The sequence below is a fragment of the Onychostoma macrolepis genome, chromosome 21, assembly GCF_012432095.1.
Source record: "Onychostoma macrolepis isolate SWU-2019 chromosome 21, ASM1243209v1, whole genome shotgun sequence".
Lineage (NCBI taxonomy): Eukaryota > Metazoa > Chordata > Actinopteri > Cypriniformes > Cyprinidae > Onychostoma > Onychostoma macrolepis.
In genome coordinates, this window is record NC_081175.1 from 26830783 (window position 1) to 26846142 (window position 15360).

The following is a 15360-nucleotide window of genomic DNA, read 5'->3' on the forward strand; positions in this document are numbered from 1 at the left end:
ACATGTGAGAAATGATCGATAAAGCCTACGGCATGGAAAACAGTGCAAACGAAATTACACCGATCTGGAAAAAGACAACGGAAAACCGGTCAATACATTTTAAACCTCCATTACAGGAGAAAAAAGCAGCAGACATCAGATAATACAGCTCAAATCAGAGCGGAGCGCTTCAAATTCTCAATCTCGCATCTATCCGTTCCGTACTTTATTCCCACAAAGCCCTGTAAGTCCACATACACACGCACACACGGCGCAAGCACCATCTAATTACTGAAGCTCGGTATAGTAAGAGCATGTTTTTCATTCTAGTAATCTACTGCACTCATTTCTCTAAAACCCCAAATTACAGTTTTGGGATGAAAAACAAGTGGCCAGAGACGACTTAAAATAATTCTGCACTTATTCTGGCCAATCAAAGGCCAAAATGTCTCCAACAACCAATCAGAATGTAGTACACTCAAAACCAATCAGGAATTAGAAACTACAGCCAAATAAAGCCCATCAAGTTAGCAGATTCATTCAAAACCAAATTTATTTTAGATCGGCATGAGTGAAGATTGCTTCATCATATTATTTTACTTTACTATAAAACCCCATTAGAATGAAGACTTTGGGGAATGTGACATCCCTGAAATGACTCTGTGTGGCTAAATGTTCTTGTAAGTGAAGATGCAAAAAAAAAAAACTGATTTGCTCAAATGAACAACTCCATTAAAATTTGACTTAGACCAGTTCACAAGTCGATTTAGACCAATTTGGAAAACCACTCAAATTGTTTCACAAATCAGAAAGAATCACAATGACAACCACTTAAATATTCACAATAAAACTTGATTTACACTTTAAAAAAATGATTCTTCAAAGTTGTAAATAAATCAAAGATTAATAAAATAGCCTACAATTTCATTGTTTCTACTTCAAAATTTCTCAATCCAGTGTGTTACTTGCCATATATCTTTGTCATTGTTTGTGAAATTTACTAGCAATTTCTGATTGAAAATGGTTTTCAAATCAATTTTTTTTCCAGTGTAGACTGATTTGCAAAATGTAGCTCAAATTATCCCCCCACCTCCCAAAAAACATTGCAATAATCACTTAATTCATACACAATAACATGCAAACAAATATGTCTTGTGAATAGTGTTGGAAATAAATTTTATTTTACATTGCAAAATTTATTTTGCCAACAAAATCATTATAAACATAATATATATATACACTCATTTGAGCATATATTTATTTATTTTTTTACATCTATAATGTACACATTTATTTGAGTATATATTTAGGCCTATGTGTATTGTGAAAAGCGCTTTGCAAATAAACTGACAATTTTATATTGCTAAATAAAGCTTAATTTTAGATTGCCAACAAAATTATCATGGATATATATATATATACACACACGCACAATTTCTCATCCTGCCAAGACATGCACTAGTCTTAATCTGTCATGTCTGAATTTCTCAGTACTATGTTATCTCTCAGTTTACTGCTAGACTGTGTTTAAGACACAAGCATGTACATGTGAGCATTCACACACACACACTTTGTTGTCTGGGATTTACATAGCAATGCAACTATTCATAAATAAACACACACACACCCAACCAAATACATTACACATCCATGCGCACTTATAAATAATTGTGTTGTCAGGGATTTGCATAGCGATGCAACTACTCAGAAATACATCCAAAACACCCACCGAATACACGACACATTATTACAGTAGAGTTATTTTGAGAATGTCACAATCTCTCAACCACATGAAAACACACAGACGATTCCTCAGAACTGCTCATATATACACAGGGCACGATAAAACCATGACATGATTTCTGCAGAAAACCTATTTTAAGTATTGAAGAAATTGTTTCTTGCAAAAAAGGAGAATTTTGTCATGATGTTTCATGGAACATAAAGGGAGAAATTATGAAACAATGTTCTTTTTTTAAACAAATTAAGTATAGAAATTTATGGGGAGAAAAAAAAAATTGGCATCTCAGTTTAAATTCTGACTTTTTCTAAGAATTAAATTATATAAACTCACAAATCTGGGGAAAAAAGTCAATTGCAAGATATAAACTCCCAATTCTGACTTTTTTTCCTCACAATTGTGAATTTGTCCTCACAATTCTGACTTTTTTCCTCAATTGCGAGAGTTTATAGCATGCGATTCTGAGGGCAAAATGTCTGAATTGTGAGATGTAAACTTACAATTGCAAGTTATAAAGTAGGCTACAAATTGTTAAAAAAAAAAAATTCTTTACAAGTTTGTATCTAACAATCTGACTTTATGAAGAAAAAAGTCAGAAATGCGAGTTTATATCTTGCAATTCTGACTTTGTAACACACAATTGTCTGAACTGTGAGAAAAAAAGTCAGAACTGAGATAATAAAATTTCAAGTATTTATTCTGTGGTTGAAACGGGCTTCCATAAGAAAGTTTGTATCGACATTAGGGTGAGAAAATGACAACATTTTTCATTTTCACTGAACTATTCCTTTAAAATCATCCATGAGCGCATGATCCCAAGATTTCTCACACGCTCATTTTCCTCCCCAAAGTTCATTTTCTCACTGTAGTAAGGAAGTTGAGGGAGGTCAAATCAGCTTCCTGGTTTTGTTGAGCGCCACAGAGAAAGAGAGAGGCAGACAGAGGGAGGTTAGTTCAAAGCAGGTGAACGGTTTTAATATTTGTGCATGAATGACAGTGCCATTGTGACATCAGGTCATCGTATCCACGGCGACAGAGAAACATGTTGATGCCGAGAATTACGTCATACGCTCTCACAGAGTCGGTTTGCACACTCTGCTCTTGTTGATTCGGGCTGGCTTTAGATTTATCCGAAACGTCCATCGATTCGCCTGACCAACAGAACGCACAAAAGACAAACAGGCGACCCGGTAACCAAACACACAAACCTTCAAAACAAACAAAGCGGGTGTATTCGAGCGCATGGGTGAGCGCACACATACCCGTCCCGTAGACTTCCTACAGGTCGATACAAGACAGGACACAACGTGGACCTGAACAAAACATGCAAGGAATGCAACTTCACAAAACCTCCCTGACTTGAATAAAACAGCCAAATTATGTCCGTATATTGTTCGAATTAGGTCCATTCTCAAATAGGAGTGCCCTAACATGATGTATGAGGCTCAAACACATTCAGTCCTGCTAAAATGTGCCTTTCAGGTGTGTCACAAAGGAATGTTCAGGTGAGTAACGCCTCGGGATACGCATTCTTTCCTTTCCCACAAAGAGAGCACTTCCATTTCACTAAGAAAACAGCTTGATTGCTAAGGAAATCACTTCAAAAAACTGTACTGGTCAGTAACGATATAGTAACTGATATACTGCATTGTTCATTCTTAGTAACAGTCATTAACCGAAAATGAGCTTTTTATTACGGCAATATCCACTGAGCAACAACAAAACTTCCCCTGCGGCCTCACCCTAAACCCTGACCCGATCCGGGCGTCCAGGACAGCTGTTTAGGGTGAGGTGATCAGGGGGATTGAGTTTCCTTCCCACCGCCGAAAGAAACCTCCTGTCGCTTTCCGTTACTAGACTCACCACAACCAGATAGACACATCTAGAGAGACAGATGACACACACACACAGTCTCCAGTCTGTGTTGTCATATCCACAGCATCCAACTCTGTCTAAACAAAGCCAACGAGACTGACAAATTCAATATATTTAACTCCCAAATAATGACAAATGCCGCCTCCTGCACAACAAACATGACAAAGGCAATACTGTCACACCAAAAACCATATTTGCATTTGGATACATCACATCCAGTCTTGCATCTAAAACTTACTACTTAACATTTGAATAATAAATGATGCTTTTATGAAATCTTTTTACTACATAAAAAAAATCAGGACTATTTAAGTGATGTGCAAATATTAAATGTTAATAAAATATTGAAAAACAGCACATCGGTTTTGCTGTGCATGTGAATTTGACCTAACATTCAAACTCATGTTATTTGTCAACTGCTCTTTTAAGAATAGTTTCACATATCTTAATGTAAGAACACAACAAATACAAAAAGCACATATGAACCCTTTAAATAGTTTTAAGACAAACTGTGCAACCTAATCGCACAGTAAACAAGACTAAAATGCATGAAAATTAAATAAACCTGTGCACAACATTGCATTAAACTCGTAATTTATTTCTGTCTGTGTGTAAAATCAGTCTGTCTGAGCATGAGATTGACAACAGCAGCAGGCTACAGTGGAGAGTCTCTAACTGCTGCTGCTGTAGTGTTTGCATGTGAGCAAGGATTGATAAATACATCTTTAATTGCACAGACAGCAAGACAGAACTGCCTCTGCTCGTTTGCATGCGTCTCTCGGTTGAAAAGCACCGGGATGATCCCGTTTAAATGTCCCGTGCGCCAGCGCGAGCTCTGGGTCCCCAGCGGGCGCTAGCGCGTGCTAACGGACACTGATTTATTCCACTATTTCTAGGTGGAAATACACATTAGAGACCCGTGCATTTGGTGCATACTTAAAAAGAGCATTAAATGCATTGATTACAGAGTGAGGAGCTGTTAAAGTGCGATCTAACCGGGCCTACAGACTCAACGGGCCGGTTCGCGCTTACCGTGCTTGCTTTCTATTTTCCCCGACATGATCGCTGCGCTGGACGGAGCAAATCCTCAGTTTGGAGAGTCACAGAAAGACAAAATAGGGGATTTAGACCACAGTAATCCCGAGTTGTGTTCTTCAGCCACACATTTTGACGTACTGGGTCCGTGTGGCCGTAGATCCCTGGTTTAAAAAAAAAAAAGGGCAAGAATCCGTTCACATGCACACGCTGGCGACAGACAGACAGTGAACGCTACTGCTTGTGTGTGTGTGTGTGTGTGTGTGTGTGTCGAGTCCCGTCCTGTGGATCCATTGGGATGCGAACACAGCGCCGCTCTCTGACTGGAATCACGAGCTACAGGGATGAAAACGGGATTGTTTGCTGTCAGATCGACGGGAATAATTGAGCTAAAACACGTACGTTATTCAATATCTTTAGTGTCATTCAAAAGAAGTTTTAGTTTCTTTGTTCTGTGGAGCACAAAATGAGATGTTTGTCAGTGAAAGCTATCAAACTCTGAAAATAACAAATTAAAGCTAGAATAAAAACAGTCCATACGATTTCTGCTCTATATTCCAAGCGGTTTTGACATTTATTCCTTAAAATTAAATGTGACCCTGGACCACAAAACCAGACATAAGGGTCAATTTTTTTAAACATCATCTGAAAGCTGAATAGATACGATTTGTTATGATAGGACAATATTTGGCTGAGATACAACTATTTGAAAATCTGGAATCTGAGGGTGCAAAAAAGTCAAAATATTGAGAAAATCGCCTTTAAAGTTGTCCAAATTAAGTCCTTAGCAATGCATATTATTAAGCAAAATTTAAGTTTTGATAAATTTAAGGTAGGACATTTCATGGAACATGATCTTTACTTAATGTCCTAATGATTTTTGGCATGAAAGAAAAATCAATAATTTTGACCCATACAATGTATTGTTGGGTATTGCTACAAATACATCCGTGCTACTTATGACTGCTTTTGTGCTTCAGGGTCACAAATGGTATTTATTTTTATGTCACAGTAAGCAAACCAGTAGTCATTTGCTACTAGTCTCTTTATTATATTTCATTGTTACTGGCTAGTGGTCTACTGATATGGGTATAGAAAGATGGTCAATAAATTATAGATATATACGTAATTTTCACTATTTAATGATAGAAAATGAGATGTACGCATACATACTGAAATAAAACATTTTTACACTTTTTTTTTTTTTTTTTTGCACAATCTATACTCATAATATGCTAATAACAATTACTATTAAGGATACAGTATGTTACTATTTAGTAACTTTTTATCTGGTTTGTTTTTTCCCCTTGTGTTAAAAATACTTCCTAACAAAAAGTAAAATAACACAATATTTCATATCTAAAATTATTAAAAAATAACTACAGTAAATTCAATTACTTACAAGAGACTGAAATGAATAAAATATCACAGACTACTAAGTGTAGAGCACTTTCTAGTGTACGCAGAAAAACTCGCTGAAGGATCTGAAGTGTGGCGATCTGCTGCCATCCTGTGGCTAAATTATGAAATCACAATATTATTCAAAATAAATATTTTAATTCTGCGAAGTAGGCACAGGTTTAATACATTTCTTAGTGATATACCGTGAATAGCTGTCAAGACACTTTTTAATTAAAATTCCTAAATAGCAAATGCTACAAACTCAATAATTTCTAGTATGGTCAGTGACCGTGTCTCCTTGTCATATATAATAAATAAAAAGACCTGTAGTAAATTAGAGAGAGTCACTTTGGTAAATATCTCGAGGCGAAAGAATTTCACAAAAGATTTAAGTGTTTATACGCGGGGAGACATTAATAAGGCGATTTTGTGGCGCTGCAATAACATCATTGACCGCTAGATGGGGCGCTCGAGTTCATTTCATTCATTCATTTATATTATTTCTCTCATTCTCATTTTTTTTGTCCTGACTGAAGAAAACACTTAATCAAATGTTAACGAGATAATTGTGTGTTCCCTTTTTTATATAATCATCAATGTTCCTTTGAACAGAGAGAGCTTCTACCTCGTATTAAATACCAGTTTGAAGCCTTTAGTTGTTCTGTATAATGTTTCTAACAGTTTGAGCTGAACTTCAGAGAGTCAAATGCATTGCGGCGTCTGTCAGTATGTGTGTCCATGCTGGGAGTTTGATCAGTTCATGTCGATATCTCAGCTGGAGCGTTTGCTCGGGTCTGTGGGAGATCAGAGCAGTGCAGCAGGGATCGTTTGATCCGCCTGACTGTCAGCGTGAAGGGTAGAGATGGGCTTACAAATATCAAAATGAGTGAGAATCATACAGATACAGTAACAGACAGATGAAAATACCTCAGATGGAGGAATTTTGTCTTTTGACCTCCAGCATATTGACTGATGCACACACATGTCCTCAAATACACAAGCAGAGAGAGTGAGAAAGGTCAAAGGTCATCCTCCTAACCTGCTCAATATTTTGCGAGAAATAGAATGATCCGTCAAGTGTGACACAAATACTGTATACACACCGACACACACAGATAAGGTCAAGAGGAGACTCTCACTCCACACAGCAAACTGCTTACACACTCGATTTCAACACAAGAGCTCTGCAGTCAAACACACACACACATTTGTTTTTGTGAAAAGTGGGGACATCCCATAGGCGTAATGGTTTTTATACTGTACAAACTGTATGTGCTATTGCCCTACACCTAACCATACCCCTTACAGGAAACTTTGTGCTACTTCAGATTTTCAATACACTCTATTCTGTGTGATTTATAAGCGTTTTGAAAAGTGGGGACATGGGGCAATGTCCTAAAAAGTCACCTTCTCCTTGTAATACCTGTCATACCCTTGTCATTATACAAATTATGTCCTCATTTGTCACAAACACAAACACACACGCACACACACACACACACACACGCTGTGATTTAAGCATTTCAATATTTGACACTATAAAGAATAAGACATGAATCCTCATACTATTAGATATACAAGTAAATGACCTTATTTTATTTTCTCAATTTTTACACACATGATAGTTTATAAACATATAGATTTGTTAATTAAACAGTAAAAAATGAACTGAAAACCAACTTCTTTCCAAAAAAATCTTGAAAAATTGTGTGTATAATAAATATATACTGGAAAAACCCCTGCATTTAGCACATTTTGTAACCATGTCAATTATTACATATATATATATATATATAAATATATATTGGTAAAATATGAACAACCAACTTTAAACAAAAATAAAACTGAATTTAGTCATGCATGACATTTTGTAACTGGGTTGCAAAAAATATTCTATAAAGTAAAAAGCAAATTTAGCTTGTTATGCCTCTTTTACACTGACGCTTTGTTGAAAATGAATGAATTATTTCAAAAATATATTTTATTTTATTTTTCTCGTACTTTTTAAAGGCTAGTTTGTACCCATCTGTAGAAAGTGTCCTTTCATCTATAGATCGGGATGTTCTTGACCTCACTGGATGCTTTCAGGGGGTGCATCATGTGTGTGTGTGTGTGTGTGTGTGTGAATGTTTCATTCATGTGCCAGTTGATCTATCTGACGGTAAGAATATGACATTAAGCTTGAATAAAATCAAAATAAAAGATGAAACTACTGCAGAGGCAAAACGGACAGAATGGCAAGAGTGAAGGATGAAGGGATGACATTTTGAGGAAAACAAAAACGAGAACAGAAAACCCCAGGGGTGCAGGACAGGCCGAGAGAGAAGAAAGTGTGTTTTATGGGTGTATTTGGGTTGAGGTTTGGCTGGAGGACAGGCAAATATCAAGGTGTCGGACCTGCTGTGCTGGATGACACATTTATGACACACACACACACGCACACACACACACACACACAATCTTTCAGGGAACATTTAAGATCTTTATAAGAGCCATTAAAATGTAAAGAAAACATCAGTATAACACACACACACACACACACACACACACTCTTGACATTCACACCCCGATAACAGTAATCAGTCAAAAAACATAAAACTATCGTACTGCTCACTGCACAGTTTATGTTTCAAACAGTAGTATGATACATTGTTGACACATGACATATTTAATGTAGCAAGTGGCATTTATCATCTTGGAATGAAAATATGGTTATTTTTGTATTTGTAATCCATTTTTTGTGTTAAAATCTCTTTAGATAGTCCAGTCAAATAATAATAATAATAATATGGATTTATTTGATCAAATATATATATAATTTATTTCTTGATGCAAAGCTGAATTTTCAGTATCACTCCAGTTATCAGGGTCACATGATCTTTCAGAAATCATTCTAATATGCTGATTTATTATCAATGTTGGAAACAGCTGTGCTGCTCAATATTTTTTGGAACCTGTGATACTTTTTTTTCGGTTTTTGATGAATAAAAAGTTACAAAGGACAGAATTTATTCAAAATAGAAATCATTTATCTTTTGGCCAAACGTTTTCCTTAATACAAAAATCAATATTTCAACAATTAAGATAAATGCAATTAAGATAAAATATATAAATAATGTTTGCTTATTGCAAATTAAAAGGAAAAAAAAGCATTTATCAACATTTTTTTATGACTGTCCAAGTATAAAATCTATATAAAATGTAGTTTATTTAAAAAAATTAACTGAAAACCAAAATAATAAATAATAAAATAATATACTTTATATAATAATAACATTTAAAAAAAAAAATTTGATTAATGAATAAATCGCAAATAGAACACAAGTAAATAAATGAAACAGTATAGTACTCCAAACCTAGCCATAGAGTCAAAGGACAAATGTCAGTGGGATTTTGCTGCATGTTGGTTCCAGTGAGTGAGCCAGGGATCGAGTCCAGAGAACGACCACATCAGAGACACACAGGGGACGAGGACAGGCCTGCACTTTGATCCATACGCCTTAATGAGGAGAGAGAGAGAGAGAGAGAGATATTCCCCTTGATGCTGGATACTCCAGCGGCGTGAATGACACAAACACACGAGCTGATTGGCATTTGTGTGATGTATGTAACATTGATTCAAGGTTAAATTCATTATCACGTTTCCATAAGTTTCCAAAAGTGCTCCAAGAAATGTTTCTTCACTGTAAAAACTGCATGTACACACACACACACACACACACACACATACACACAGTAGCCATTATCCTAAACCCCACTTAGAAATATCACAGAGGAAATCTCATTTAAAGAAGAAAACAACATCCGTTAAGCTCATCCAGAACAACAAACACAAAGACTGTAATTCATTTTAAAACTCCCTGAAGTCAACACAACTAATACAGAGCTAGTTATGAATATAATAATCTTCCATCAGGGGCAGAAACTGAATTGTCTTTAGCCTCGTGTGTGTGTGTGTGTGTGTGTGTGAAGTCTTGCATGTGTGCTGCTATTTTAAATCGATGCAGCTCGAACCCAATCAAAAGGAATATTTAATGGGCCAGCACTCATTTGTATGCATGTGCTGCTGTGAGGTGTGAGCTTTAAACCCTCTCGTTCTAGTGTACTGCTCGTATTTTAGTGTACTGAATACTAGTTTACTACTTAATAAAATAATACATAAATGTAACCTATGGTAAAAGCATTTACCAGCTTCTTTTATGAAACCATTGTAAAGGTGTACTTTAAACTAAAAATCTATATTTAAACAACTAAAGATAAGTTATAAAATAAGGTTTTATAAACAATAAACTAAATAAGAATTTATAAAATTAACAATTAAAAATGTTTTATTTGATAAAAATGATTTTAAAAAATCATGAAAAATAAATTAATAACAGCTTAATAATAATAATTTAAAAAGCAACAACAACAACAACAAACTTTGGACAAATATATGAAGACACATTTAAAATAGTTTATTACATTATTTTATTTTTTCATTTTATTATTTTATTGTGTTAGTTTTATTAATTATTTTATTATTCAATTTGCCTTCATAAGATATATTTTATAAACATAATATAAAGATATATTTAAAATGGTATAGTTATTTAAATTATGTTATAATGTATTTTATTTTATTATTAATTAATTATTTTTAAATTTATTTTTGTATTAATTATTTTATATGCATGCACGGTAGTTGGATGGAATAAAAAATATTAAATAATAAATATTAAAATAATTAATTGTATTATAAAAATAATGTAAAAATTAAAAATTAAACAATTATATGTAAATTACAAGATTTTATAATTAAGAAATAAATACTTGTATTTTATTTAAAATAAATAAATAAATTAATAAATAAATGCAAAACAAAGGAGTAAAAAATATTTCTCAATTTAAAACGTTAGTGATTTATTAAGGAATTAAAAATAAACTATATAAAATCTGCATACTTGCAATATTCATACTTGTCAGAGAGTCACAGCCACTTCAGTCACCGCAGTCATCAGTACCCACGTTCACAAGATCACACTCCCTCCTCGTCTGGTCCACCGTTCACCTACCTGAACCAAGCCAGACCTATTAGACGTACCTGTCTATTCACCGTCATAACCGACCACAAGAATCTTCAGTACCTCAGAGATGCTAAACGCCTCAATGGGCCTTGTTCTTCACACGTTTCAATTTTTCCATCACCTACCGTCCTGGAAACCAGAACCCCAAGGCAGATGCATTCTACCGGTTACACGCCCCCGACCAGCCCTCAGAACCTGAACCCATTCTCCCTCCAGACCTCTTTGTCAGCCCCATCCAATGGGAACTCACCAAGCACATCCGTGACGCCACCCACACTGAGCCAGCTCCGCAGGGAGGCCCAGAAGGGAAGACCTACATTCCATCCTCCCAGCGTTTAACCCTTCTGGGCTCAGTTCATGAAGTACCGGGCTCTGGACAACCAGGCAGCCAACCCTCTCGCTCCTTCAAGCTCGGTACTGGTGGCCCAGTATAGCCAAGGATGTCATCAGGTACGTCCGCAGCTGCTCAGTCTGTGCCATGTCTAAGTCCCCCCGCCATCTTCCAGCTGGCAAGCTGGTTCCCCTGCCTGTTCCCCAAAGACCCTGGTTGCACATTGGGGTAGACTTTGTCACAGATCTTCCTAATTCCGAGGGCCACACGTGCGTGCTCGTGGTCGTGAACCGTTTCTCCAAGGCCGTGCAAATTGATCCCCCTGCAGGGCCTACCCACGGCACTCGAGACGGCGGAGAGTCTCTTTCACCATGTGTTCCGGAATTACGGTCTACCTGAGGACATTGTGTCAGACCGGGGTCCCCAGTTCATCTCGTGTGTATGGAAGGCATTCTTTCAGCTCCTAGGGGTAACAGTCAGCTGAGCCATCCTCAGACTAACGGACAGACTGAGGATTCAATAGCTTGGATATTACCTTCGGTAATACTGCTTGAACGATCAGCACAGCTGGAGCTGATTCCTCCCCTGGGCCGAGTATGCTCAAAACTCCCTCCGACAATCCACCACCGGCCTGACACCATTTCAATGCATACTCTGCTACCAGCCCCCGCTCTTCCCCTGGACGGAAGAGCCCTCGGAGGTTCCAGTTGTGGACTACTGGTTCCGAGAGAGCGAGCGGGTATGGGACTCAGCACACATCCATCTCCAGCGTGCAATGCGGAGGCATAAATTCTTCGCAGATGTCCGTCGGTCAGATCGTCTCGATTCCAGCCAGGTGATCAGGTCTGGCTGTCGACTCGAGACCTCCGCCTGCCCTGCAAGAAGCTGAGTCCCCGCTACATAGGTCCCTTTCCAATACAGAGGCAGGTCAACAAAGTCACATATCAGCTCCAGCTCCCGGCCAGGTACCGAATACATCCCACTTTCCATGTCTCACTCCTGAAAACTTTCTCCCCTTCCACCTCAGGATGCACCGAACCGGACGCACCTCCTCCCCCAGAAGTTTTGGAAGAGGCCGCAGTCTACCAGGTCTGTGACATTCTGGACTCCTGGCGACGGAGCGGCCGGCTCGAGTACCTGGTGGATTGGAAAGGATATGGACCAGAGGAAAGATCCTGGGTGGCCCGCGACAATATCCTAGACCCCTTACTCTTGGAGGAATTCCATCGGGGGAGGGGGTAATGTCAGAGAGTCACAGCCACTTCAGTCACCGCAGTCATCAGCACCCACGTTCACAAGATCACAATCACCTGCATTCTGATTCCCCTCACCTGCTGCAGCCAATCAAGCTCCACAATATCTGCACACTCCCCACACTCCCTCCTCGTCCGGTCTACCGTTCACCTACCTGAACCAAGCCAGACCTATTATACATACCTGTGTGTTTCCCTTACCTCAGAAGTTCCTGATTCTCCACTGCTCCAGCCGTTCCACGCTCCATCCTTGTTTGACCACTTACCTCTGTGTCTCCTAGCCTGTGTCGTGACAATACTACATACTACAGAAATAGTATGGGTATTATTATGCTGATCCAAACATTCCCTCTGTCTTTGCTCTATAGAGTCTATATGGTTATTATCAGCAGTGCAGCACATTAACATATCAAACACACACACACATACTGTACTTCTCCAATGCGGTCTCTGGTGTGACGTACAGGACTGCTGACAGGAAACAGATTAGTACTTAATGCAGACCGATGCATCGCCTCGATCACACTCATATTCAGTGTGTGTGTGTCACTGCAGTCTAGCGCGCCTGATCTTTAGAATTTTTTTAATAACGCACTTTGTTTCTTTTTCTGAGATTACATTTTCTTTTCCATCAGAATACTGTCAGATCAGGTCAGAGGGTCATTTTTTATAGTGCAGCATTCCTAAAGAAAAAGCTCACATTATTTTACAAGAAAACATGATTAAGACCAACTACAAGCCATATAATCACACCCCAAGAGCGCAGTAAATAGAAAAAGCAACTTATTCCAGTTTAAACCTCCACTGCAAATGATGGACAGACTGTGTGTGTGTGTGTGTGAGAGAGAGAGAGACAGCTGTGTGCATGAGGGTCAGACCTGCACTTTCTCACGACCTCCTGATCTGAGCTCCAGCATGAACGGCTGATTAAGCAGTTATTGATTAGACTGGCTTGTTAGCATTAACACACACACACACACACATAGCAGAGAATCAAATGGATTAACCAGACGAATACTTCTGCTGCAGACAGGACAGCAGTCGACACATATCATGACGAACAACGATCAATAAACCTCACGCCACAGACACCATCATATCACACTCCACTTCTGAGGAACAGACCGGAGCTTCCTCAAAATCTTTCCTTGATCTTTCACAATAAAAGAGTCTGATACAATGGAAACATACAGGAAAGCCAACAGAACTTAAAGGTGTTGTAATTTTTTGACTGTACTATTGCATAAAAACACCATGTGTTAGCAGACATTAAAAACACATGCTAGGTTCACGTACTTGTTTCTTTGAAAAACAATGCTACAGCCAGTTGTTCTACTTTGAAATGCGTGTTCGGTGTCGGAATGTCTGTTTTTGTTTTGGTCTGTGTGACTCCGCCCACTGCCTGTTTATCCAATAGTATTTCAACACACCAGGTTGCCAGTTGGTGGAAAACACAGCGTGTTTCCATCTAAAAAGCTCTATGACCAGAGAGATATAAAAACGTGGATAAATCAACTCATCAATTTACAATCCCCATTGTCAGTTGCACTCGTTCCTGTTGCATGTCCTCAATCTGGCAACCCACGGGGGTGTTGAGTCTGAGGAGGAGGGAGCGGGAGAAACAGCTCTCTCCAGTATTTTGAATTTGGACGGCAGTACCCATTTCAGCCGCTAGCTGTCAATATTGCATACTGCACCTTTAATTGTGCTTGATCTTTTGACATCTAAGTAGTCGTTGTGCTAAAAAAATACATAGGCCTACTGTACAGTCACATTTTAACAGTTCTACATGTAAAATACTTATGTTACCCATTCACAGCAGTGCACATGTACATGTCTTAAAGGAGACACGCTCCTTTAAATAGAGAGTTTGAAGACCAGATGCTCAAAAACAGTGTAGAAAAGGGTCGTTTAGTTCTAAATTATGAGTGCTTTTGATGTAAAAACAAAAAGGAAACTCATCAACATTAGAAGTGGACCAAACTGAACATTATATGTATGGTATGTTCTCATTTAGAAGGCTTAGTAAACGTGTGTGTGTGAGAAGAGAGAGAGAGAGAGAGCGTTCCTGATTTGTAAAATGCTATTTTCCAATTCTGTCATTCCGGCATCAATATTTTATTGCTAATGTTTCTTTAATAACCAGGAACACACACACACACCACAGAGCTGCTCTTGGATTTCCACAATAACTGTCCCATGCAGGCTGTATGTGCCTCAGACCCCACAGAGCTGCTGACCTACACTGCGATTGGGCATCACAGGTGTTTTCAAACCATCAACTGTTCCAACATGACAGTGATGACTAACACTCCTGACAACTCATAGGGTTTGAGACAGACAACACACAAAAGGATTTTAAGCATCAAATCAGTCTTAAAATCAGTTTGAATGTGTTTACTATGTTTACTTTCTTAATCTTTCATCAACTTGCTCCACCTCTGAAATGATTATATAGACACACACACACACACACAAAACTGAATTTAAATTTTTGAATATATATATATATATTATACATCATGTTGAAAAAATATATAGTTATGCAACTTAAAAAAAATTAAATTCATTATAAATCAATTTTGTTATCTTTATAAAATGTTTTTAAAAATGTAAAAAATCCATAAGCAACTGAAAATCATATATACATCATGGATTAACCATGTGGATTAAATCCTT

At 37.7% G+C, this 15360-nt stretch overlaps 1 protein-coding gene across 6 annotated transcripts in view; it reads right to left on the bottom strand.

Annotated features, from left to right (window-relative positions):
* rapgef1b (Rap guanine nucleotide exchange factor (GEF) 1b) overlaps positions 1-4967 on the bottom strand; it is a 45461-nt gene extending 40494 nt beyond the window's left edge. For 2 of the 6 annotated variants that reach the window (XM_058758326.1, XM_058758325.1), the window contains exon 1: positions 4628-4967. In XM_058758326.1, the coding sequence (XP_058614309.1) occupies positions 4628-4655 (28 nt within the window). In that variant the 5' untranslated portion in view covers positions 4656-4967. The remainder of the gene's footprint in view (positions 1-4627) is intronic. The other 4 variants (XM_058758328.1, XM_058758327.1, XM_058758330.1 and 1 more) reach the window with 2 other exon arrangements.
* Positions 4968-15360: the final 10393 nt, after the last annotated feature.